Source organism: Archocentrus centrarchus, unplaced genomic scaffold, assembly GCF_007364275.1.
Source record: "Archocentrus centrarchus isolate MPI-CPG fArcCen1 unplaced genomic scaffold, fArcCen1 scaffold_36_ctg1, whole genome shotgun sequence".
Taxonomy (NCBI): domain Eukaryota; kingdom Metazoa; phylum Chordata; class Actinopteri; order Cichliformes; family Cichlidae; genus Archocentrus; species Archocentrus centrarchus.
This window is the reverse complement of record NW_022060263.1, coordinates 2,275,078-2,302,595: the sequence shown is the minus strand read 5'-3', so window position 1 is coordinate 2,302,595 and position 27,518 is coordinate 2,275,078. Positions and strand designations below refer to the sequence as shown.

At 43.7% G+C, this 27,518-nt stretch overlaps 2 protein-coding genes across 2 annotated transcripts; both read right to left on the bottom strand.

Moving 5' to 3' along the window:
• Nucleotides 1-6,866: 6,866 nt before the first annotated feature.
• LOC115776719 (complement C1q-like protein 2) lies at nucleotides 6,867-8,812 on the bottom strand. The gene is made up of 2 exons (XM_030724483.1): nucleotides 8,014-8,812; nucleotides 6,867-7,757 (listed from the first exon to the last, which is right to left on the bottom strand). Exons 1-2 carry the CDS (start codon nucleotides 8,585-8,587, stop codon nucleotides 7,570-7,572), a joined length of 762 nt encoding a protein of 253 aa, XP_030580343.1. The 5' UTR covers nucleotides 8,588-8,812; the 3' UTR covers nucleotides 6,867-7,569.
• A 6,396-nt stretch (nucleotides 8,813-15,208) lies between these two features.
• LOC115776718 (uncharacterized) lies at nucleotides 15,209-20,538 on the bottom strand. The gene is made up of 3 exons (XM_030724482.1): nucleotides 20,274-20,538; nucleotides 19,137-20,135; nucleotides 15,209-17,519 (listed from the first exon to the last, which is right to left on the bottom strand). The coding sequence occupies exons 2-3, from the start codon at nucleotides 19,986-19,988 to the stop codon at nucleotides 15,969-15,971; spliced, it is 2,403 nt and encodes an 800-aa protein (XP_030580342.1). The 5' UTR covers nucleotides 19,989-20,135; nucleotides 20,274-20,538; the 3' UTR covers nucleotides 15,209-15,968.
• Between the last annotated feature and the right edge of the window lie 6,980 nt (nucleotides 20,539-27,518).

The window sequence follows — 27,518 nt, the reverse complement described above, 5'->3', positions numbered from 1 at the left end:
TAAATATCATGTTAGTTTGGACCTCTGACCACTTCTTTAAGGTCAAATAAAGTCAGACTTTCATAAAATGTTTTAAAATTCTACTGCCTTTGGCAAAATTTAGGAAATGATGCTTGCATATGAGGATTCTAAATATCTCTTTATCCAAATATTATGTGACATTTGATCTGCAGCTTGAAGATGTCAATATCCCACCCTCCACTCCTTTCACTCTTGAAGATCCTAAAATACTTCAACTTCTCCACTTGGGGGAGCAACTCATCCCTGAACTGGAGTGGGCACTCCATCCTTTTCTGACTGAGGACCATGGTCTGAGACTTCACACTTGGCTGTGAACCACTCCAGTGTGAGATGGACGCCACCACCTGATGAGGCCAACAGGACCACATCATCCACAAAAAGCAGAGATGCGGTTCTGAGGCCTGGGTGGCTGTAATTCAAGGAGGTAGAGCAGGTCACCTACCAATCGGAAGGTTGGCAGTTTGATTCCTGGCTGTTCCAGGCTGCATTCCAAAGTATCCTTGGGCAACATACTGAACCCCAAGTTGCTCTCCGACGCAAGCGCTGCAGTATGAATGTGTGTGAATGTTAGATAATAAAAGCACTTAGCTATGCATGGAAGTGCTTGTATGAATGGTGAATGTGTTGTATAAGCGCTTTGAGTGCTCAGATAAAGTAGAAAAGCACCATTCCACCACTTGGGCAAACCTGGTGGCAACCACCGAAAACAAGTCTGACTTGTTGCCAGCAATGTGTACCAAGCTGTTGCTGCAGTTGCACAGAGACCGAATGGCCCATAACTCTTGGCCAGACACTCCATACTCCTGCAGCTTTTCTTTCCAGCACCCGGGCATAGACCTTCCTGGGGAGTTTGAAAAGTGTGATCCCCATATAGTTGGCGCACACCCTCCGGTCCCCCTTCTCGAAGATGGAAACCACAACCTGAGTCTGCCAATCCAGTGGCAATTGCAGAGGCATGTCAACCAAGATAGTCCTGCAACATCCAGAGCCTTCTGGAACTTAGGGCAAATCTCACCCCTGTCACCAATGAGCAAATCTTCTCCCTCGTCCCCAAACTCTGCTACCACTACAGAAGGCATGTCAGTGGAGGACCTTGAAGTATTCCTTCCACTGCCCGACTATATCCTTCACTGAAGTCAGTATGTGAGTAGAGCACCACTTTTCCCTCCTGAGGCCCCTGATGTTTTGCAAGAACTGCTTCGAGGCCATCTGAAAGTATTTTTCCATGCTCTCACCACACCTGAGTTTTTGTTTCAGCCACAACTATAGCCACATTCCACTTGGCCTGCCAGTACCCATCAGCTGCCTCCGAAGTCCCACAGGTTAACCAAGCATAATAGGACTCCTTCTTCAGCTTGATGGCTCCCTTCACCAATGGTGTCCACCCTTTTCTCCTCTTCTCACCTGATTATCCAGAACATACGGCTGCAGATCTGATGATAGACTTACAAATTAAGCCTGTGACCTAGGGTGTCCTGAGGTCACATGCACTTATGGATATCCCTATATTCAAACATGGTGTTTGTTATGGACAAACTGTGATTTACACAGAAGTCCAATAACAGCATTTGGATTCAGATCAGGTAGGCTGTTCCTCTCATTATGCACCCCCAGGTCTCACTGTTAGAAAAAGGAGTCACTAGATGAAGTACCCTCAAGCGCCCCACCCAGCAACTCCAAGGAAGTTGGGTAATTTGAACTGTGGGTTGGCACATAAGTACAAACAGTCAGAACTCATTCTCCAGCCCAGCACAGGGCAATGAACCTCTCATGGACAGGTACAGGCTGCAAGCCAAAGGGATAAAAGGATATCCACCCCAGCCCGCAGACTCTAACCTAGGGAAATTCCAGACTGGAACGGAGTCCAGCCCCTTCCAGGAGGCTGGTTCCAGAGATCCCAGGCCATGGGTTGAGGTGAGCCTGATTATATCTAGCCAGTATCTCTCAACCTCACGCACTAGCTTGGGCTCCTTCCTCACCAGAGAGGTGATATTCCATGTCCCAATAGCCAGCCTCAATAAATGGGGATCAGTCTACCAGGGCCTCTGCCCTTGGCCACCCAACACACACTGCACCCAACCACTATGGTTCCCTCTGTGGGTGGTGGGCCTACAGGAGGGCAGGCGCATGTCTCTTCTTTGAGCTGTGCCTGGGCGGCCCCCATGAGCCTTGTTGCACTGTCCTTTCCAATAAGGTGTGGGCGTCACTCAAGCGGACAGTACAGTGGCGCAGCTGTTAGCACTGTTTACCCCACAAAAGGGTAGCTCTGGTGTCATATCCACAGGCTTCCTTGTTTGCATAATTGGTGATCCTAAACTGGCACTAGGTGTTAGCGTGAATGATTATTTGTGTAGATAGGCTAGTGAGACCGTTTGCCCCATGACAGCTGGGATAGGCTCCAGATCTCCTGTGACCCCTCAGTGGGACAAGTGATTATCAAGTCTCATTTTAAGATGGGACCTGCTTTTCTGACAGGAGCACATGTGTAAGGACTCAGTAAGACTAGTTGCATCAGAAATCTTATTTAAAATCTCATGATTGACTGGTACTATAAATATGTTTATGAAGGGGCAGAGAACCCCTCTGACTTTTTAAATTTGATTTTTAAAGCTGTACTCATTCTTGCTGTGTTTTTGCTGGCACTAAAATCTTACTTTTCAATATTTTTTGTCATTTCAACTTTTTTTTTTCATACACTTAAAAATTGACCCAAAATGTAAATGATGGGGAGTAATTTTATCACATTCCATTAAAATATGTGCAATGTGCTGGGTTAACAGCTGTAACAAAAGAATTTCCCAAATCACTGACAAATTAAATATATCTTATCTTTTATAGGATTACCATATAACATAACTGTGGACACTTATACCACCTTTACACTGAAATCCACTGCAATCTGAATATGTGCAGCTTGAGCTGAGAGAAGGCATGGATAATGAGATATTATAATCCACCAGTTTAAGATTTCACACAGCAGGTTAGAACGCAAAAAACATGCCAGAAAGTGATTCCCCCAATAGATGAAGAACTAGGCAACATTCTATATTTACTGTATTATTCCCACTATAATTCCACTAATACAGCAAATATTGGATTTATGCAGCAAACGTTTTTACAAATTCAGTTTGTAAAACTGAATTTGTAAAACAAATTTTACAAACTGAATTTGTGTAGCAGTTTTAGTGGTTTGCTCTACTGGAAAGCTTTAATGTTGTATCAACATCAAAATAGACATTGGAAATTTTTAATAAATTACCATAAAAATTGTATAGAAATTTTGTTGCTTTGTTATACTCACTTTGGTAATCCAGTCTTGGTAAGATAATTACTGGGTGCAAAGCAATATTTAAAAACATTTTAAATACTGAATTTGCATCAGCAGATTCAACTGAACGAGATGTTTCATTTAACAGCCCCAACATGCAAGAACTGAGTGGAAAAAAGGCTGATAATGTGGTCCAATAAGTCCCACAAACTTGGACAAACATGAAATTCTAGAAATTCAAGGTCCAACTGGTTGGATGAATAACACATCTTTACCTGCAGGATGTGAAGCTCCATGCCTCAAGGATCTTAAATAAACACTTAACATGCTGCTGGTGTCTCACAGCGATTTAAGGAGGATGGTCACCATGGAAGGAGTTGCATGCTGAGCTTTTGACTTAATTAATGGGACACTCATCAAGCACAATGCACTGACACAAAATGTCATATCAACATTCATCAGTGCAGGAATGGATCACTGTCTACCACAAGATATGCATGCAGAGCTGTGTGGCTGTGACAAGGCCATTTATCACCCTGCTCTTTCTTAGTGTCTCACTCTCACACACTGCCTGTCTCTTTCTTTCTTTATATCTGGCTGTCAGATTCTTCACTTTGTTTTAAGGCCAACAGTGTGAATATGTAAAGAGTGAGCTTGAAAATAACCTTTACCTTTTAAGATCCATCAGCAGCTATACCACTCATCAAAAGTACTCCAATTCTTCCAGTTTTTTAATTGAAATTCAAGCAGTTTTTTTTAACCGTTATTTTACCAGGTAAAATGTTTGAGAATCAGTTCTCATTTACAAACATGTTCAATGTCTTGTTGTACTCATTTTCATGAAATGAAAGCATAGACCAAATAAACAGTTTAAGTTTAAAAAAAAAAAAAGAAGTCATGGAATTAATTTATGAACCAGAATTTTTTCTAAACGCCACCTTTGGCAGATATAACAGGTTAACACACTGATAGATTTTTTTCAGCAACAGAAATCAAATATTCTTCAAAAAGTGCTTCCCAAATCTGTTGCAGACGTCCCCATTAATGCGTGGCATCTTTGCTTTGCTTTCATTCTTCTGACCAGTTCGTCCCAAACCAGCTCACTGGGGTTTAAGTCTGGAGACTGCTGCCCACTACATGTTTTCAAGCTTGTTTCTTTTTCCTAATGTAGTTCTGGCATAGCTGGGACTGGGTCATTATCTTGCCAAAGGATGAATCCCTGATCAACTAGGCACATACCAGATGGTACTGCATGGCGCTGCAAATGCTGCAAAATGCTGTGGTAGCTGTTTTGGTTCAAGGTGCTTCTCACTCTGTATAAGTCAGTGACCCTGGATCCAGCTCCAGACCATCACACGTCCTCATCCATGTCTGACAGTTGATTCACTCACTGAGGAACCATTTTTTGCCTACTCGAAAGCGTACAAAAATCCTGTGTGATGAATCTGATATTTCAGATTTTGATACATCAGTCCATAACACCTTCTTCAAGTCTTCAGTAGTCCATTGGTGTTTCATGGCCCAGGCAAGCCTCTTTTTCTTATTCTGACATCTTAGCAATGGCTTTCGTGCTACAACTCAATCTGTCAACCCTGCACCTTGAAGTCTTCTCTTTACACTTGAAACTGAGACTTGCTTACTATGACCGCCATTAAACTGTGCTTGAAGCTGTGGGCCTGTGAGCCACCTGTCACACAACTCTCAGAAACGTATCTCCAGATTCTTCCAAGATCTCTTTCTGTCAGAGTTCCCGCAGTTTCTGAGTGATGGTGACGGAGACTGTACTCAGTGGCACCTTGATTTTCTTCATAATTTCTCAGTAGAAAGACTTAAGTGTTATGATTGATAGAGCCAACTTTCAAGGCTTGATCAACCTCCACTACTGCATAACAGATTTAAGTTGTTAACCCATTTCTCATTCCATTTTGTATAATTCTGAAATATACATTATTTTTCAGTTTTGGGTAACCTTACCTTTTTTTAAGATCTCTGGTAGTTTACTGCTTACATTTGTACCGCGTCAAGCTATTCATTGGACTTGAACTTCTTGAATTTAAATTGAAAAACAGGAAGAATTGGGGTACTCTAAAACGTTTGACAGGTAGTGTATCATTAGGGTTGGTTCTGTTATGGAAAAATTTCACCATACGTTACCATTGAAATAAGGTCACTTAGTTTCTTTTTTTTGGGGGGGGGGGGGGGGGGGGTTGTTTTGGCATTACAGCTTTTCTGGTTTTACCTTGTTTTGGGGCATGCTCACTGGCTAATGACTTGTGGCTGACGAGCTGTAGCCTTGACCGTGTTGCTCAAAAATTGATGACTCTAAAACGAAAAAAAAGGAAGGAAAAGGAAATTTCTGATTTCACATATTTTGCATTAAATATTTGTCATAATGAAGTCCTGTGAAACAAACAAAAAAAACAAGTACTTACTGTCCTTAATACAAATTTAATGCAGTGGTGCTTTTTACATCTACTTTATAGAAGCTCATTTAGTAAAAACACACAATGTCATTATGCAATCCACTATTACCCTTTAATGCCCAAACCATGAAATAATTTCCAGAATTTTATTTATTTATTTTGAAAATGATGTGTTTATTTAACAAACAAATTTAGAAAAAAATTCAAGATTAATTTGCATATGAGTTTTAATTTTTATCATATTTGCAGTTAATTACTTTTAAATGTATTGTTTAATTTATTTAGGTTTTGGGGGGAGGAAAAAATCATACTGATGATGCAGAATTCTCAGAAACACAAAAACTCATTGTATCAAATATGATGCAGGTGGTGTTAAGGGGTTAAAGATGAAATCAAGTGTTGAAATCCAGCCATCAGCCCAGCTGGGGCCCATTCACACAAATAAGTATAACTTCCATTAATAAGTGAATTTTAAACTTTTAAATTTCATCTCCCGTGAGCTTTGAGGGGCCTACCCCATGGGCTGAGAACCATTCAGAGTAACCAACTAATAATTGTATACATTAGAAAATAAGCTCCACACCAAACAGCTATAACAGTAAAATTCCAGTTCTACACTGATGCATCAGTATTTCTGATCATGTGTAATAATATATCTGGGTGAGTACTTGGAGATTTAATTGTTGTTGACTTAAGGAGGATTTTAAATGCAGGACATGTAATGGAGTAGGTTCATGTCAAGGCTGACAGTAATACTTCCATTTAAGGAGTTATGAGCTTCACAAGCCAAAACCTTTGAACTTTTAATCTTTGAGTTGTGTACTTACTGAACACTTTATAAAGAATACTTGTACAAAGTACTGAAATCTGTTAAAACAGCTCTGCCATAAATGGTACTTTTAAAAGCTTTTTAAAAGGCTTTTGGTTGATGTCAGAAAAGTGATATTTCTGCTTTATGCTCACCATTGAGGACATGCTGTTGACTGTATGATACCGAGAAATTGAAAATATATAAGGTTTGTAAAAATATAATTATTTATACTATATGGGATTACAGTAGATTTCACAGGTAGGCCTAATAAAATGCTGAATCTTTTTAAAACAGCATAAAATGCAAGTGCAATTCCTAAGTTTCACATGCTCAGAGGTAACAGTTCCACTCTGGCTGCAGCCTGCTGTTTTTATTGGCAGTCACAACCTTTTTGTACCATCATAGAAAACAAGAATTTATTGAAATTACAGACCAACATTTATACTGGAATACAAAGCCATCTTGAAATACTTGTGCAGCTGCAGATGGACAGTTAAATACAACTAATGTGGGTTCACTGCATTTCATTTCTTCTTGAATAAATAAATACATAAGAGCATACACATGTATATACATAAATCTTTGTGAGATTACGTTCAAGCATAAACAGCATTGCTTCACACAGTAATGTCCCCTGTATGGGATGTGTGTGGGTGTGGGTGGGTGGGATACCTGCACTGCAAACATATACTATGAAGGTAGATTATGAAGAGCAGTGTCACAACAATCAGGGACAAAGACGGACATGAATTGTTTGCTGAACATATTTTCATACTAATTTCACTTATTTCCACAGCAGAAAGGTGTTTCAAAAGCGTCCTTGGTGCACCCTACAGGAGAGAGAAAAACTAATCAAGTTTGGAGCTGAAAATACTAGAATGAAAAAAAATAAGCATCCACATGCTTCGAAGAAAGATTTCAAAAAGTGAGTATGACAATATGGCGTGCTCTTTTCATCGTGGCAACCTTCTTCTGTCAGTGTGATCAGCAGTGTTTAGAGGCTTATTTCTCCCCAAGTCCCGATGGAGTGGGCAAACCGTCCCAAATTAGTCCGGGTACAGAAGGAAACCTGAAAACGTGCTGTATTTGTTGTTGTTTCCGCCGTGCGCCTTTCCGCCGTCCAGTTTGACATAAATCTCGTCCCCAGAGTCTAGATGCAGGACAACGCTGTTGCTGGCGTAGTCGTAATTCTGGTCAGCGTCCTGCGCTATGGCGCTGGCCCGGACCTGCAAATGAAGAGAGAGACGTTAATCAAACAGTAGAAAGCAAGTATGTCCTGCATTCCGTAAGCAAGCGCTTCACAATAACACGGGTCTTCACCAGAGTCTTGGATTGAGATGAGAGTGAGTGCGTAATTGCGCACCAGCGGAAACCCCATTCATACGCTAATCAAACAGAGCTTACATTTGTTTGATAAGTGCGTGCATAGCGCGGGTTTTTAGGAAACAAAGGTACCACATACTTTATGCTTTACTTTATTTACCTGTCCGTTTTACATAAATCTGCCCACATGCTTGTCCCGTCGCCTCCGCGCATTAGCACATGATAGGTGAAGTAATAAATCCCGGACACCTGGCATGTAAACTTGCCGGTTGTCGGGTCATAGTGGTTCCCCAGGTTCGTGACAATGTCGTCAAAGCGCAATACTTCGTATCCCTCGTGAGGGTTTTTCAGTCCCACGTAAAACGCTATCTTTGCTCCGCCGATAGCCGTGCCCAGTTCTCCGGCAGTATCAGTCCGCGCTGTGCCCTCCACTCCGGAATACCCGATCTTTACAGAATCTCCTCTATCCCCCGGAGGTCCCCTTGGACCGGGTGGTCCCGGTTCGCCGGGCGGTCCCCTCGGCCCGGGTTTCCCCGGCCGACCCGGCTCGCCCTTAGTTCCTTGAACAAAGCTGGGAGAGGGAATGGCGCTCAGATCCTGCATGACCTCCAAAGCCGTCGCGCTAGGTTTGGGGTTGTACGGGTCACAGATCATCCGACAGGTGCCCATCATCTCGTAGTGCGCATTAGTCTTGGAGGTTTGGACTACCAGGGGAATCACGATAATCAGAGCCAAAACCATGATGATGCCAACCACAGCGGCGATGATTCTCTTCCTCTGGAGAGTCCGAGAAGCAAGCGCTAAGAAGTCCGTTTTGCTTTGGGACGTAATGGTGGAAGGTAGCGAGAGCTCTAAAAGTAAAGGCGACAAGAAAGCGGGTCTAAACGAGTCAGTCGGTCTCAGGTTGAAGTGAAGAGGGGGAGGAGAGAGAGTCCAGTCCAGCCTGCAGCGTTTGCCGCGGTGCCACTGTCACTTCACGCAGATGACAGGGGAAATATTCGTTTTGGCATGGCTGGACGCAACAAGACGCTTCCAGCGGTTTTTGTTCATCCCAAAACAGTGAGAGGGGAGCTGGTGACGTAACGAGTTCAGTGCAAAGCCTGCTACAGTTTGGATTAAGACAGCTGCAATAATTCTGTGATCTTTATGTATGAATTATAAATCCCTCTGTATAGCTCTCAGGGAGCGGGATCAGGACGGATTATTGACACTTTGAATTATCAGCAGACCGTGACACATTTCCACTTTTATCTCCCCAAGTTTGAGGAAATTACCTCAAAAGTAGGTTTTATCTTTGAGAAGAGGGGCCGAATAAATGAATAGAGATGGAGCAGTTCAGCGTGTCCTACAGTCCGCACACATCATAAACCAGCATCAGTGTAACTTCTGCCAGGACACTGTGTGTTGATAAAAGAAAGACAGTTTGCTTATTTAATAATAATTATTATTATAATAATAGCTAGCAGATGCCTCTCCACTATACAGATATATTGTATTATAGAGGCTGACAGCATGTATTATGAAATATTCAGCGGAGCTGAATCGTGCTTGTTTTACGCTCGTGCAGCCCGGCTGACTTCCTGTTTACCTGCAGAACGTGTTTGCAGTCAGATGGGGGCAGTGTCAAAAACGTGTGATACCGTGGGCTAGTCCTATTCTTGCTGATGGTTGAGCCACAGAGGAGAGCAACATACCAAGAGCTAAAGTGAAGCAGGGTGTTAGAAACAACTGAAAGTGTCCACCGCAGATACTGTCTGTAATTTTCATGCTGTGTTTTATTTTATTTATTTTATCGTTTATGATTTTTTGTCTCCCCAGTGAACTCTGCTGTCACTCACTTCCTTTTTCTGGCCCACTTGTCATCCAGTCAACCACGCAGAGGTCAGCTGAGTCCAGGGATGTGCAGTTAGGATTTTGGAGGACTGCACAGGAGCATGTTTGCAGTGGATGGGAACCTCTCTCCTTACACTGTCTGGATGGAAACAGGTATCCATCGTAATGTCCTGCTGCCTGTCCAGGAAAGCAGATTTTATAGTTCAGTGGGGGTGGTGTGTTCTCCGTCCGGTGGCAGTCCGGGAGTCCCGTCTACCTGCAGAGAGCTCTGTTGTCAGTTGGAGACAGTGCATAAAGTATGTGGTACAACCGGTGGGACACTCTTGCTGCTGGTGTTGGTGGTCTATCAGCAGAGAAGCGAAGTTATAACATACAAAAAGCATGACCAAATGAATTTTTGAAGTTTAAGAACAGAGATTTATTGCAGTTAGTGTTTTAAAAAGGGTTTCAATAAAAACATCTAAAGCCGTGAGTAAACAGACACAGAGGAAGTGTGATAGGATATGAGCGCGCACTAAATGTTTTGATGAGGGTGACAATGATGTGAGTCATTTGCTATGACCTCCACAGTCACAGATCACAACGCAGCTGAATCATCATCATATGCTGTGTGTTGACAATGCTGTTCACCATCATCATCAAAACACCAAATGAGGGAAAATCTTGGATTGGTGTTCATCCCTCCAGCAGAATTCCAGAGGCCTGGAAAATCTATGCTAAAGAACGCTGAACCTGTTCTGGCAGCACTTCCTGTTGTTGTTTTTTTAAATTGTTTATCATCTCGATGTACGGGCCACTCTAATGAATTGGTTCAAATTGCAGTCCCATGATTACAAACACATTTTAAAAAAACTAAATATTTGGATCCTTGATATTTATTGTTATTATATTTTATTTTATATATATATATATATATATATATATATATATATATATATATATATATATATATATATATATATATATATATATATATATATATATATATATATATATAATATCCTACCTTTCATGTGGGAGGCAGCTGTTCCAAACTCTAACATCTAAATTTAAATGATTTAAATAATTCCTTAAATTTTTTTATTTGCTTGTATTCTGGGTATCTTTTTGATATATTTTAAATGATTAAACTTTTATATATTGATTTTGTGGTTTTGGCATGAATTTAAGAAGTTTATGTCAAAAAAGCACCTTCTTATCACTGTCACTACCAAACATACAATTTCTGCAACTAAGTAAAAGTCGTTGTTTTAGTGACATATGTTGTGTTTTATTCATGAGCATCTTTTCAGATCTATGACTGCCAGTCATTTTTAGCCTAATGTTGCTGAGTTATGTTAAGAATTACTTAAAATTGTCACTACCAAAACAGTCACTAGCATAATATATGGCAAAGATATGGCTGATTGTTTTGGTAGTCACAAAAGTGGATGTCAAAAATTTGTATATATAAGAATACATTTTATTTTTCAAACATACAAATAATCTTGTTTGTATTTTATTATGTATTTTCTAAGGGAAAGATAAAAGATAAAAATGCCTGCACAAAACAAAAGAAAAAGTAAAATAACCCAGTAAAATACCCGTAAATAGACTCCAAAACCACAAGGAGCTGAGCCATGAAATTTATCATATGTGTTCTTTACTCTTCAAAGCTGTGCAACACAATATTCATATTATTGGATGGTAAGTACCCTTTGTATAGTGGCTGTATTTATCTGAAGTACAGCATGAACAGCATGAAGGATTTCGGGCTGCTAGTGCAGCCTCTTTCTCATGCCTGATTGGCTTATCCTAATCATGTGACCATATTGTGCTGTGTGATTGGATATACCTACCTGACCTTTATTGACTGATATGGAGAAAGTGGGGAATCCCCATATATCCAACTGACCTCAGTCACAGTAGCTGATAGTGAGAAACTTCCAGGTCTGTTTGTAATATCAGTTCCAGGCTGCAGCCTGATTGATTAGCCTGTGACGCCGACTTCTGATTGGCTGAGCATTGTCTGTCGTGTTGGTCAGGGATGACTCATAACCATAAATATTACAGGCTATGACTCATCATTGAACAATATTAAAGCCATACCAACTGCTCAGCAGTATTGCTCAAATGTAAACAACATGGTTTCATTATGTTTTGACTTGTCTTGCCCAAGGATACTTTGGCACGCAGACAGGAGCAGCCAGGAATTGAACCACCAACCTTCCAATTAGTAGGTGACCTGCTCTACCTCCTGAGCCACAGCTACTGGACCCCATTATGTACTAGTATTCCTGTACACACAAGTATAATATGATGTGAATACTTTGTAAGTATGCATTATATCTGGCTTATTGTAGATATATGAACAGAAAGACATTATGTAGACTACACCCTTGTATAAGAGTAAAGTATGTATTTCCTCTAATTTGTTTATCATGCAAAATTTTGTGTCTGTTCTAGGATGTGTTACCAAAAAGTATTTGTAGAAATGTTAAAGATAATCACAGTATAGCTATCTCTTACAGGATGCTTACAATGGTTTGATTTAATGAGGATTAATATTGAAAAGATATTTTGTATTTATGATTAGTCACCCCTGGGTTAGTAAAGATATAAACTAAAGTATCTCATCCGAGAGGTTTCTTCGATTCTCAAACCAGAAGGTGGAGAGACCCAGGTATTTAAACCCCAGTGGGGGTTGTGCCCTGGATTGGTTGTGACCCTCTATTGTTCATGTCCATAATCACATGTGCCAAGGTGTGAAATAAGGCATGGGTCATTACAGTCAGTGGTTTCAGGTGAAACCAATGTGGGGCTTCACCCTATTCTATCACGTGACCTACTGAGGTCACCTGAAGAAAGGTGCAAATGGGGGTTGAGGTGCCTGGGAACATGCGAACACCGGCGTCCTCGAAACAGTGTCTTTTATCCTTTAGGTGCAGAGGTACAGCTGAGTCTTGTCCTGTCGAGCTGCCAGTGTTCAAATTTTGGACCAGGAAGACAGATGGTTTGAAAAAGAGAGCTAAAGAAGCATCTACGTCCACTGTGAACGACCATCACTGAACAGAGGAGGTGGACTGCGTCACCTCCCCCCGTCTACAATGCAGTCCTGAGTTCCCTCCCCAGGTGCCTCAGCCCCCATTTATGCCTTCAGGTGGGCTCCCTCTCTGTGGCATGACGGCTCCGCGTACGTGTGTGTGTCATAATGTGCGGTGTGTCGGGCAGAGTTGGACCCAAAATGCAGGACGCCGTAGGCAGTTGATAATTTTGAAGGGTATCATAGCAAACTTGAAAGCTAGGCCAACATTTGATGATTGGATGCCATGATCCAAAAACAAGACGAGACATGGAAACAGGAAGACACAAACACTCCACCACGACAAACAACAACCTGACAATGAACTGACTAAAACACAGGCAATAAATACACCCCAGGTAATGAGGCGATGAGGAACACCTGAGAGGAAGACACAGGAAGGAAACCTAAACACAATGGACAAGGAACAAGACACTACCAAAATAAAACAGGAAGTGGAACACAGACCATGACTAAGACACAAGAACAGAGGGTAAGAAAACACAGAGACAAGATACCAGCATCACCACACATGAGGCAGGAGAATAACAAAAGAAACAGTGCATTAAAACAACAAACACAAAACCCGGGGCACAGCTCAGGACCGTGACAGTACGTATGGTGACGGTGAAGTTTCACTCGTCACGGTGCTGATGTAGCTGCTAGCATTTCCTTGTTTCACCATGAGAATTAATTTGATGTTTAAATTTGCTCCACATGACTTTTCTCCAATGTAGTTCCCACCCCACCTGTCATGACCCCGCGCACCACCAGTGGGGCACGCCCCACAGTTTGAGAAACACTGTGCTACTGTGTCACATGAATAGAGTTTCCAGAATCTACAGTATCCAGTTGTATGTTGTAAAGATGCAGATGTCATTCTGCATGACTTTGTCTACACGTTTGTAGTCAGTGTTTGCACAGATGTGAATGTAAAATCACTGCAGCTGGTTCTCTAGTGTTTTCAACAAGGGTGTTGGTGACACTGAGTTAAACCGCGAAATGAAGACCCTGGAGATTAGTTGCAGCTTGTTTAATTGTCTTCATAACATGTGTGGTGAAAACTGAAATGACAGAAAATAACCTTGGACTCAACAAGATTTCACAAATAAAGTACATCAACTCACTAAATTAACATTTCGGCAAAATAAGCAGTAATATTCAAAGTCATCAGTATAAGCTGTCAAATAATTGCAACTTACGGCGTTCCTGCCTGATAATTCAGTGTGGTAAGCATCCGATCAGATTACTTCAGGTATGTTCTCTTGTTTAACGGCAATAAAAAACGTAAAACCGTTAGTCCGCTGCCAGACCGGAAGTGCACGGCCGGAACCGGAAGTAGAATTTACCGACAACATTTCCTAACAAAATCTTACATAAAGCATGAACTGTTAATCTAAACACCTCGTAATCATTCTTAATAAAATAGAAATATTTTTAGAATTATTTATTTAACATATGAACTTATTTATTCAAAGAAATGCCTTAAGGGCAACACACTCCCCGCCTGGCCTCGTGAGGCCACTATACTAAACAATACAATAAACATTCAGTCCTTTGGCATAAGCAGAATAACTTCAGTAACTGGTCGCATAAATGTCTTTACAGAGCCTTGATCACATGCCTTTACCTCAATCTTTCTGACTCGATTGTCCTTGCTTGGGAATGTGGCAGTGATCCTTGCCATGGGCCAGCTGTTACGTCTGACCTGCTTGTCCTTGAGCAGAACTAGGTCACCAACTTGGAGATTTCTGCGTGATACAGTCCATTTCTGCCTTTGTTGTAATGTGGGCAAATACTCTCGCCTCCAGCGCATCCAGAACTGGTTGGAGAGAGCTTGGACTTGTCTCCATTGTTTGGTGTAAAGGTCTTTATTGAAGAACTCTCCAGATGGGGGGAGAAGGCAAGACCTTTGTGTAAGGAGCATTGAGGGGGATAGAATAAAGGGGTTCTCTGGATCGGAGGACACAGGAACAAGCGGCCTTGCATTTATGATGGCTGTAATTTCGGCCATGAGAGTGCAAAGCACTTCGTGAGTCAGTTGAACCTTGTTTTGCAATAGCATGGAATCCAGGATTCTGCGGGCGACTCCGATCATGCGCTCCCAAGAGCCTCCCATGTGGGAAGCATGTGGCGGATTGAACTCCCAGCTGCAACCTTGCTCTGTTAGGTACTTCTGCATTGATATGTCCATTCCTAGTTCCTTTGAATCTCCAACAAAATTGGTGCCACGATCAGATAACAACTGTTTGGCGGGTCCTCTTAGAGCAAAGAAGCGGCGGAGGGCGTTTATGCAGCTGGACGTATCTAGAGATTCGATTACCTCAATATGGACGGCTCTTGAACTCATGCAAGTAAACAAAATGGCCCACCGCTTACTTTCAGCTACTCCACCTCTGGTACGCCTGGTTGTTATATTCCAGGGCCCGAAGACGTCAAGGCCAACATAGGTGAAAGGAGGACAGGTTTTTAGGTGTTCAGGTGGCAGGGCCGCCATAAGTTGCTGTTCTTGTTTTCCACGCAGTTTGCGGCAGGTTAAACATTTGTGGATTACTGAGTTGATCAGTCTTTTGCCACCTAAAAGCCACAGTCCAGCAGCCCTGATTGCTCCTTCCGTCAGATGACGGCCTTGATGCTCTGTTCGCTCGTGGTGATGACGAGTGAGCAGAAGGGAAATGTGACTGTCTTTGGGGAGAATTACAGGGCTCTTTTCGAAGTTCTCAATCTGTGAGTGTTTAAGTCGGCCTCCAACAGAAATGAGACCATCCTGTAGGATTGGGCTGAGCTTTTGTAGAGGGCTCTGCTTTGAGATCGGCTTGCAAGCATTAAGGGCAGAAAGTTCTTTTCCAAAATGGGCCTTTTGTGCCTCTTTGAGGATGATGGTTTTTGCTTGCGATAGCTCCTCTGGAGTAAGAGGCAGGTGACATTTGTGCCAGCCTTTGCATTTACTGTTCGGATTGGTCCTATTGAAAGATTTTGCGATGTGGATAAGATTTGCTATTGCTCTGACTAAGGACTTAAACGTGGAAAAGTGCTCAAAACGCTTACTGCTGGGTACTTGGAGGTGAGTGGCATGTGTTCTGATTTGTGGCCTAATTTCTGAGTCCTTTTCAGGTTCAATTAACTCAAACATTCCACTTATTTGAGTTTTCTCTGCAGGAGAATGGTGGATGAAGGATGGTCCGGTAAACCAGGTGGACTTTTTTAGCTGAGCTGCTGACAACGACCTCAATGCGTGGTCTGCTGGGTTTTCCTCTGTGCGCACGTAGTGCCATTGTTCTGCTTTGAAGACTGGCGAATGCGCTGTGCCCTGTTGTGGACATACTGGTAGAATCTCTTAGACTCATTACAGATGTAGCCCAGTACAACCTTACTGTCCGTATAAAAGTGTACTGCGTCAAAGTGCAAGTCCAACTCATCCTGAATGAGATCAGCCATTTCTACCGCCAAGACAGCTGCACACAGTTCAAGTCTTGGTATAGTCAGTTTTGACAATGGAGCAAGCTTTGCCTTGCCCATTATGAATCCGACCTCAACTTCGCCATCTCTTTGGACTGCCTTTAAATAGGCTACAGCTCCTATGGCCATAGTTGACGCGTCTGAGAATAAACACAGTTCTTTGTGCGTTGCTTGACTGAGTGAGGTAGATGTGTAGGTTCTAGGGACGTGTAGTTCTTTTAGGTCCTGAAGGGAATTTCTCCACATTTCCCACTTGCTTTGCTTGTCCTCAGGAAGGGGTGTGTCCCAATCTGAACATTCTGAACTGAGCTCTCTGAGCAGAGCTCTTCCTTGGATTGTGACAGGTGCCAATAGGCCCAGGGGATCAAAGACACTATTGACGGCTGACAGTATGCCACGCCGAGTAAATGGTTTGTCTGTGTCGGCTACTGAGTAAGTGAATGTGTCTGTTGTTATTTCCCAAATGAGCCCAAGGCTTCGCTGGGATTGTGTTTCTTCACCACTTAAATCCAAGTCTTTAATGACTGGTGCACAATCTTCAGGGCAGAAGGCCTGCATGACTGCCTGCGAGTTAGAAACAAACTTATGCAGGCGCAGGTTGGATTCAGCGAGTGAGGCTTGTGTTCTCTGAAGCAAGTCTATAGCCTCGGCGGGAGAGGGAACGGAGATCAAGCCATCGTCAACGTAAAAGTGCCTCTCCACAAACTTGACAGTATCTGCTCCATAGTCCTTTGCACCTGCTCTGATGGCCCTGCGTAGTCCGTAAACAGCAACAGCAGGAGACGGTGAGTTGCCAAATACATGGACTTTCATGCGATAGTCGATAACTTCCTTATTTATATCATTGTCCCTGTGCCAGAGAAAACGGAGGAAGTTACGATGGTCCTCACGCACCACGAAGCAGTGAAACATTTGCTTTATATCTGCCATGATCGCAACACTTTCTGTCCGGAAGCGGAGAAGAACTCCAAGGAGTGTGTTATTTAGATCAGGGCCAGTAAGGAGGACGTTGTTAAGTGAGACACCAGAGTACTGGGCGCTGGAGTCGAAAACAACCCTGATCTGATTGGGTTTCCTTGGGTGGTAAACTCCAAAGGTTGGAAGGTACCAGCACTCCTCTTCCTGTTTTAGTGGGGGTGCCACCTCAGCGTGACCATTAGAGAAAATCTCTCCCATGAAAGCCACATATTGCTCCTGCATTTTGGGCTTCCTGTTTAGGTTGCGTTTTAAGGACAAGAATCTCGTGATTGCCCGCTCTCTGTTGTTTGGCAGTTGCTGGCGAGGTTCTTTAAATGGAAGTGGGGCGACCCAACTGTTGTCCTCATCTCTGAACATAGCACTGTCCATCATTTTGATAAAGAGAGCATCCTGTACTGAGGGAGCTGGTTTATTGTCATTTTCTGTCTGGTTAAAGACCGTTTGTCCTAGAGTTTGCTCGGGTGCTTTACTTGGCCTAATTGTGTGTGGCGTTTCCTTGAATCGCAGAAGGCTGTCACATGGTTTGAAAACTGTAGGGCGACCATTTTCCAGGACAACTGTTTTGAGAGTGCTGACTGTCGGCCTATGAACATTACCCAGACAAACCTCCCCAACTACAACCCACCCCAGGTCTAAGCACTGGGCGAAGGGCGCATTATGGGGGCCATTCACTCTCTGCCTGACCTTGTGCACCCGTAGAACATCTCGCCCTAGTAACAGGAGTATTTCAGCTTTAGGATCTAGTTCTGGGATGTACTTTGCTATGGATTGGAGGTGTGGCTGGTGTAGCACCGCACTAGGGGTTGGGATTTCACTCCTGTTGTTGGGAATGTCTTGACACTCAATGAGTGGGGGTAGGGGAATAACCACTGATCTATCTAGTGACTCAATTTCAAATCCTTCAGCTATTTTACCCCAGGTTTCAACCACACCAGAGCATGTTCTGAGATTGTAGGCGAGAGGTTCATTTTTAATGTTGAAAAGTTGAAAGAACTCAGGCCTGGCTAAGGAACGATTGCTCTGATCATCTAATATTACATAAGCTTTGATAGCTCTGTCTTTGTAACCCTTTGGGTACACCCATGCAAGACATATCTTGGAACATGAACGACCCCACTGACCTGGACTGCACACATCCGTGCAGGTTGTTGTGACATTGACTGCATCTGGACCGTTTTCTCCCTCCCCGCCATCCTCCAGTGCTGGTGAGGGAGCCTTGTAGATCTGTGGTGGAGGACCTGGGTGCATGACTGTGTCGTGACTCATGCTATTACATTCAGAACAAGTTACTGCAGATTTACAGCCCTTTGCAAGATGACTGTCTGAAGAGCAGCATCTGAAGCATATTCCTTTCTCTTTGAGGAAGGCCTTCCTTTCGTCGAGTGGTTTATTTCTAAACGTTCTGCATTTTTTGAGTGGATGTGGCTTATTATGCAGTGGGCAGTTCCTGTTAAAGTCCTTGATAGGCGGAAAGATATTGGTTTTGTGTACAGTAATCGGTTTCCTAGAGTCAAAGTTCTTTGCATAAGGTTTTTCTGGTTTTGAGTGTATTGGGCTGTTTTGTTGGTGGAAACTCGGATCATTGCGTTTCTTTGCCTCTTTGCATATGAATTTGCAGAAATACTCAAAAGGTGGGAAACAGCCTTGATTTTCCTCTTTGTATTGAGAGCCATGTGACATCCACCTCTCCTGAAGTCCATACGGGAGTTTTTCTATGATTGGGCCAATTGCACGAGAAGTGTCCAGATATTGTAGGCCAGGGAGATATCCGTCTTCCTTGGCGCTTTGAATCTCTTGTAGCAGGTCCCCTAATTCACGCAGCTTGATGTTATCTTTTACAGTTATTCTTGGAAAACTGTCCAGTCGTTGGAAGAGTGACTTTTCGATTATTTCGGGTGCTGCATAACATTCGTTTAGTCTCTCCCATGCCTTGTGAAGCGCCAATGTGGGGTTGTTGACGTGTACTGAGCGTATGCGTTTCACCTGATCGCTTGACTCTTTTCCTAACCACTTTGTCATGAGATCTAGCTCTTGAATGGGACTTAGTTGGACCTCACCTGTTGCACTGGTGAATGAAGAGTACCATGCTCTATAATTCTCTGGTTTGTCGTCGAACTGGTAAAGGCCTGAAGTGATTAGATCTCGTCGTGCCATGTATTGGGCAAATGGCTCAACTGGATGTGAGATGCTGGATGGGATGTTAGGGCGAGGCGTGAATGGTGAGCAGATCGGGTTGAGAGAGGTGTTTGGTTTCTCCAACTTAAATTTGGTTTCATCTCTGGGTTGATTGGGCATATTTAGGGCAGCAACATTGTCTTTAGTAAGCTTTCGTTCACAGATGATGGGCTGTGGCTCTAAATTGCTATCGTCGGGTGGATGCCACGTTACAAATGTGTTAGGTGAGCTAACTTGTAGACGAGGGGTGTTTAGTAATTCTTGAGGATGTGGAGATTGAACGAGGTCCATCTGAGACTGTACGTATTCACTTGTACGTTCTAATTTAGCTTCTTCTGATGAAGGTTTTTTGCTCTCAGACTCCTCTTGCATTGCCTCAGCTTCCTCTAGTACTTGTGCTTCAGCTACTGCAGCATCGGCTTCTTTTTGTAATGTTAACACTTCTAACTTTGCCTCTATTTTAGCCTTTTCCAGTTCGCTTTGCGCTTTCTCAACTTTCAATTGTGCTTCCTTAGTTGCATAGGATGCTCTGACCTTAGCAGCCTCCGCTTTAGCTCGAGCATGGGCGGCACTTACCGCTGATCCAGATGAGCGACTGGTCCTAAGGCTGCGTGCCGACTTGCTGGTGGATGCCATTTTGACCGTGATGAATCGTCAGTTGGCGCCTTTTCACTCTAGTGTTTTCAACAAGGGTGTTGGTGACACTGAGTTAAACCGCGAAATGAAGACCCTGGAGATTAGTTGCAGCTTGTTTAATTGTCTTCATAACATGTGTGGTGAAAACTGAAATGACAGAAAATAACCTTGGACTCAACAAGATTTCACAAATAAAGTACATCAACTCACTAAATTAACATTTCGGCAAAATAAGCAGTAATATTCAAAGTCATCAGTATAAGCTGTCAAATAATTGCAACTTACGGCGTTCCTGCCTGATAATTCAGTGTGGTAAGCATCCGATCAGATTACTTCAGGTATGTTCTCTTGTTTAACGGCAATAAAAAACGTAAAACCGTTAGTCCGCTGCCAGACCGGAAGTGCACGGCCGGAACCGGAAGTAGAATTTACCGACAACATTTCCTAACAAAAACTTACATAAAGCATGAACTGTTAATCTAAACACCTCGTAATCATTCTTAATAAAATAGAAATATTTTTAGAATTATTTATTTAACATATGAACTTATTTATTCAAAGAAATGCCTTAAGGGCAACACAGGTTCTTTTAACGAATCCAGGAAGAGACAACGCCACACGACTTTCAGAACATCCCAGCATGTACAGTAAAGGCTTCATTTTAAGATGTTAGACATATTTAGTGTCAGTTTTTAAAAACGCATTCATATAACTTAATGAGCATTTTCTTTTTCCTTTTTTGTGTGACATTTTATCCCAGTTGTCATAGGCCAAAATGTGGGGTACACCCTGGACAGGGTCCCAGAGCACATTCCAAAAGACTCATACAAAAAGCAGAAGAAGATGGATGGATGTGGCATTTTATTAATATAATTATTATCCATTCATTTTATGTACTTTACATGATGCACTTTGTATTTGTCCTACAGATTAGACAGGCATCCAGAGTTATGTCCTCTACCAGGGGCAGTGCCTATTTCACAAAGGAAAAAGATCCATACCACAGTGTTACCTTTACACATGCTCCAGCTCTCCACAAGCATTCAAGAAATGTAGCTTTCATAGCTAACAGGAAAAACACAGAAAGTACCTGTCATAAGATTAGAGCATTAATAATAAGAACCAGCTGATGGAATACAGTTTTAGTTCTGAACTGATCTTGTGTACTTTATCTTCTAATAATTGAGACAGCTGTTCATGGCAGGTGTATCTAAAGATAGGTCAGTGAGCGGTCATAATGTCATACACAGAACATCATCTCCTGAAGTTGTCTTCTTACTCAGTCTAATGCGGATCTGCAGACCCTCCACTTTGGGCCTCCATCAGAATCCCCGACACATGTTCAAATGAATTCAGTCTTATAGTTGACATTACGCAGCTTCAAGGTGACGCTCTACATTTGGAGCCATTTTCTGATCTGTTACAGAGGCACAATTTACCCTCTGCTGTCAGGTTCAGCTAATCCTCATCTCCACAGATCTGGGATTTAATCTCTCCTCATATCCCCTTGTCTCAGCAGGTTAAGCTAGCAACTAACAACGCACCCGTGTTGATTCCCAGGTGCTCGCCCATGCTGCTGATGACTGACACAAACACACAAGAACACAACACGAGCTAATGTACAAACATAATCAATGCAGACAAGTATACTGACACAAACAGGAAGCTGCAGAGCCCCTACAGTGTGACAGCATGGATACAAATGAAAAGAGCTTAGTAAAAGAGACTCACTCTCAGCTGGATGTTTAGAAGCTGAATAAATCCATATTCATTATGTGTAGGTGACTGTGGGTAAACCTGAGGGGAAATGTGGCTTTGATTCAACAACAGTTTGTATTTTGCTGTTGTGGTCCCAGCACATCTATCTATCTATCTATCTATCTATCTATCTATCTATCTATCTATCTATCTATCTATCTATCTATCTATCTATCTATCTATCTATCTATCTATCTATCTATCTATCTATCTATCTATCTATCTATCTATCTATCTATCTATCTATCTATCTATGCATTTACAGTTCAGAATAGTCCTCATTTACAGTGGTATGCAAAGGTTTGGGCACCTCTGATAATTTCCATGATTTTCCTTTATAAATCATTGGTTGTTCGGATCAGCAATTTCAGTTAAATCTATCATACAGCAGGTGTCTGTGTAGATTCTCAGTCATCCAGGTCATAGTAGTCTCTGGAGCTTGAAAAAGGCGACTGGACTTCTTTTTGTTTCTTGAAGACGTTTCACCTCTCATCCGAAAGGCTTCTTCAGTTCTCAACCAAATGGTGGAGAGACCCAGGTATTTAAACCCCTGTGGGCGTAGTCCCCTGGAGGTGGTTATGACCCTCTATTGATCATGTGCGTGAACACATGTGCCCAGGTGTGAAGGGGGCGTGGGTCATATTTAATCATTGGTTTCAGTTGAAACCAATTTAGGACTCCGCTCCATTGTTTCCTGTGGCCTATTGAGGTCACTGGAACAAAGGTGTGAATGGGGGTTGAGACGTCTGGGAAGGGAGCTCAGGACAGCACTGTAAGCGGGGGAAAGTTGGTGACGTAATCCACCTCCTCTGTTCAATGATGGTTGTTCACAGTGGACATAGATGGCTTCTTTCACTCCTCTTTCAAACCATCTGTTTTCCCTGTCCAAAATGTGAACATTGGCATCCTCAAAAGAGTGCCCTTTTTCCTTCAGATGCAGATGTACTGCTGAATCTTGTCCTGTCGAGGTGGCTCTTCTATGTTGTGCCATTCGTTTGTGAAGAGGCTGTTTGGTTTCACCAATGTAGAGGTCCGAGCACTCTTCACTGCACTGAACAGCATACACTACATCGCTGATCTTGTGTTTGGCGGGTTTGTCCTTGGGATGAACCAGTTTTTGTCTTAGGGTGTGACTTGGTTTGAAGTATACTGAGATGTCATGCTTGGAGAAAATTCTTCTGAGTTTCTCTGACAAGCCTGACACATATGGGATGACAATGTTGTTCCTCTTGTCCTTCCTATTCTCTGTAGTTTGTGTTTGGCCGTAAGTTTCAAACTCTGCAAACCAAGGCATACCATTCATCTGTTAACAAACAGGACGACACGATAAGCAATGGAAACCAAGGAAAGTGGGTGAAGAACCTATCAGACAGGGTCCTCACCAAACCAGAAGAAAATGCGCTAGCCAAAGGACTCAACTTTGCCATAGCCCCACAACAGCTTCCTATAGTAGACCTCATCACAGCAACAGAAACCGCTATAAGAAATAACAAACTTTCTCATCCTGAAGCAGAACAGATCAGGATGAAAGTTTCAGCCACTCTCTCCAGTGCAAGACTTCCTCCATCCAACCTCACCATTCAGGAGAAGAAGGCCATCACAGCCCTAAGCAAGGATCAAAACATCACCATACTGCCAGCCGACAAGGGGAGGTGCACGGTTGTGCTGAACTCATCGGATTACCACAACAAAATTACTACACTCCTCAGTGACAACAATACTTATGAGGTCTTGAGACGTGATCCCACAAGCAACTACAAGAAAAAAGTTGTTTGCTGCCTGCAACAACTTGAAAAGAAAAAAGCCATTGACCGCCCCACTTACTACCGCCTGTACCCTGGAGAAGCCACTCCATGCATTTATGGACTCCCAAAGATCCACAAAGAAGGAGTCCCACTTCGACCCATTATCAGCAGTATAAACTCGGTCACCTACAACATTTCCAAACACCTCGCCACCATCTTATCACCGCTTGTTGGCATCACACCCCACCACATTGAAAACTCTACAGATTTTACTAGCAAGGTCCAGAATCTTGTACTGGATCCAGATGAAACCATGGTGTCCTTTGATGTGGTTTCACTTTTCACTTGCATACCCACAACTGCTCTCGATGAGAGTCCCCGGCTCTCATCGTAGCCGGGGACTTTAACAGAGCAAACTTGAAAAAGCTGATACCGGAGTTGATTCAACACATCGACTGCCCCACCAGAGGAGAGAGGACCCTAGACCACTGCTATTCTCCATTCAAAGAGGGCTACAAAGCAAAGCCTCTTCCGCCCTTTGGGAAGTCTGACCACACCTCTGTCCTTCTCATGCCGAAATACAAACAACGGCTCAGGCAGGAACCCCCTGCTGTGAGAGAAGTGACACGGTGGTCTGATCAAACAGAGGCCGCTCTGCAGGGTGCGTTGGATTCAACCGACTGGGACATGTTTCGCAGCAGCGCGGGCGGAGACATCAAGGAGTTTACGGAAACTGTTGTGGGATTTATTGGGAAAGTTGTTGAAGACACTTCACTTAGGAGGACCATCAGGACTTTTCCCAACCAGAAGCCGTGGGTGGATAAATCTGTCCGCGACGCCCTGAGGTCCCGCACCGTCGCCTACAACTCCGGCCTCGCCTCTGGGAACATGGAGGACTACAAGGTTGCATCATACAACGTCCGCAGAGCGGTGAAAGAGGCTAAACATCGCTACGGCCGCAGACTGGAACAGCAACTACAACAGTCTGACTCCAGGGGACTGTGGCAGGGACTACGCACCATCACGGACTACAAAGCACCACACACACACCCGGTGAGTGCCGACGCTTCTCTGGCTGATGAACTCAACATCTTCTTTGCGCGCTTTGAGTCGGGAAGCCGACAGCCCGCTGCGCTCCCGGCCGGAGGGGCGGAGACACTCACTGTGACGGAGCGCGACGTGAGGAGGGCGTTTAGACGTGTAAACACCAGGAAAGCGGCTGGACCAGACGGTATTAGTGGACGTGTCCTTAAGACCTGCGCTGACCAGCTGGCACCTGTGTTTACAGTGATATTCAACCTCTCACTGAAACTGTGTGTGATTCCCACCTGCTTTAAAAAGTCCATCATAGTCCCTGTCCCAAAGAAACCACACCCCAGCAGCCCCAATGACTTCAGGCCCATAGCGCTCACCTCTGTGGTGATGAAGTGTTTTGAGAGACTCATCAAGACATTCATCACCTCCTCACTGCCCACCACCCTCGACCCACTACAGTTTGCATACCGGCCAGACAGATCCACAGATGACGCCATATCCTTCCTCCTCCACAAGACCCTTTCACACATAGACACTGGTAAGGGGAACTATGTGAGAGTGCTGTTTGTAGATTACAGCTCAGCATTCAACACCATAGTTCCCTCCAGGCTGGTCTCTAAGCTGCTGGACCTGGGCCTGGGCCCATCCCTGTGCAGGTGGGTTCACAGCTTCCTGACCAGCAGACCACAGGTGGTACGAGTGGGTCACCTCACCTCATCCTCCCTCACCCTCAACACTGGATCCCCCCAAGGCTGTGTGCTCAGCCCTCTGCTGTACTCACTGTACACCCATGACTGCGAGGCCACGTCAGAGTCCAACGTCATCATCAAGTTTGCTGACGACACTGCTGTTGTGGGACTGATCTCCCACAATGAGGAGACAGCCTACAGGAGAGAGGTCTCCCGCCTGGAGAACTGGTGCCAGGAGAACCACCTCCTGCTCAACGTCAGCAAAACAAAGGAACTGATCGTGGACTTCAGCAGGAAGCAGCAGAGGGACTACCATCCACTTGTCATCAGTGGTGCTGAGGTGGAAAGAGTGGACACTTTCAAATACCTGGGAGTGACCATCTCACAGGACCTGTCCTGGACTCATCACATAAACATCACTGTGAAGAAGGCCAGACAGCGTCTCTACCTCCTCAGGCGGCTGAGAGACTTCAAGCTCCCACTCAAGGTGCTCAGGAACTTTTACACCTGCACCATCGAGAGCATCATGCGTGGGAGCATCACCACCTGGATGGGAAACTGCACCAAGCAGGACTTCATGGCCCTAAAAAGGGTGGTTCGTTCAGCTGAACGGACCATCAGAACCACCCTCCCCAACCTGCAGGACATTTACACCAAGCAGTGCAGGCTGAGGGCCATGAAGATCCTAAAACAGCCCAGCCACCCCGGACACTCTCTCTTCTCCCTGCTCCCATCAGGCCGGCGTTACCGCTGCCTGAGGGCTAAGACTGAAAGGTTGAAGAAGAGTTTTTACCCACAAGCCATCCGTCTGCTCAACTCTGAGCCCTAACTGGACTATTATTGCACAATGTAAATATTATAATTTATAAAAGTGTGTATAGTGTATAGTATATAGAGTATAGTGTGAATTACTTTTTTTTTTTATTTTTATTTTTATTCTTCTTATTTATATGTGTGTGTGTATATATGGTTGCAGGTACAAAATACATTTCACTGTGCATTGTACTGTGTATAACTGTGCATGTGACAAATAAACACTATCTTAATCTTAAACTGAGGCAGTGGAGACCGTCAGAAGACGACTACAGGAAGACGATTCCTTACTGAACAGAACCAGCTTCACCCCAGATCAGATTTGTGCACTTTTAGATCTCTGCCTTACCACAACATATTTTAAATACAATGATGGATTCTACAGACAGAAGCATGGATGTGCCATGGGCTCCCCAGTGTCTCCCATTGTAGCCAACCTTTACATGGAGGAAGTGGAAAGTAAAGCTCTTGGTTCTTTCAAAGGGATGGCACCTAGCCACTGGTACAGATATGTAGATGACACCTGGGTCAAAATCAAAACCCAAGAAGTAGAAGCCTTCACTCGTCACATTAACTCAGTGGATAAATACATACGTTTTACCAGGGAGGACACCAGAGATAACAAGTTACCATTCCTGGACTGTGCGGTGCTTATCGAGGAAGATGGAAGCCTCAACATTGAAGTTTACCGGAAGCCCACACACACAGACCAGTATCTCCTCTTTGACTCCCACCACCCTCTGGAACACAAACTTGGGGTGATCAGGACCCTACAACACCGTGCGGAAAGTGTTCCCTCTAAGGCAGAAGGGAAGCATAAGGAACACACACACATTAAGAAAGCCCTCAAAACATGCGGTTACCCCAACTGGGCCTTCATCAAATCAGCTAAGATGCACAGGAATGAAGGCCAAACACAAACTACAGAGAATAGGAAGGACAAGAGGAACAACATTGTCATCCCATATGTGTCAGGCTTGTCAGATAAACTCAGAAGAATTTTCTCCAAGCATGACATCTCAGTATACTTCAAACCAAGTCACACCCTAAGACAAAAACTGGTTCATCCCAAGGACAAACCCGCCAAACACAAGATCAGCGATGTAGTGTATGCTGTTCAGTGCAGTGAAGAGTGCTCGGACCTCTACATTGGTGAAACCAAACAGCCTCTTCACAAACGAATGGCACAACATAGAAGAGCCACCTCGACAGGACAAGATTCAGCAGTACATCTGCATCTGAAGGAAAAAGGGCACTCTTTTGAGGATGCCAATGTCCACATTTTGGACAGGGAAAACAGATGGTTTGAAAGAGGAGTGAAAGAAGCCATCTATGTCCACTGTGAACAACCATCATTGAACAGAGGAGGTGGATTACGTCACCAACTTTCCCCCGCTTACAGTGCTGTCCTGAGCTCCCTTCCCAGACGTCTCAACCCCCATTCACACCTTTGTTCCAGTGCCCTCAATAGGCCACAGGAAACAATGGAG

Bases quoted from the DNA above. Each gene is read 5' to 3' on its own strand.
- LOC115776718 (XM_030724482.1), bottom strand. From the start codon at position 19,988: ATGGCATCCACCAGCAAGTCGGCACGCAGCCTTAGGACCAGTCGCTCA. The intron at 17,520-19,136 runs GTCAACAACCCC...TTCAGAGATGAG, and splicing joins AACGCATACGCTCAGTACAC to GACAACAGTTGGGTCGCCCC.
- LOC115776719 (XM_030724483.1), bottom strand. From the start codon at position 8,587: ATGGTTTTGGCTCTGATTATCGTGATTCCCCTGGTAGTCCAAACCTCC. The intron at 7,758-8,013 runs CGGACAGGTAAA...GTCTCTCTCTTC, and splicing joins GTGGGCAGATTTATGTAAAA to ATTTGCAGGTCCGGGCCAGC.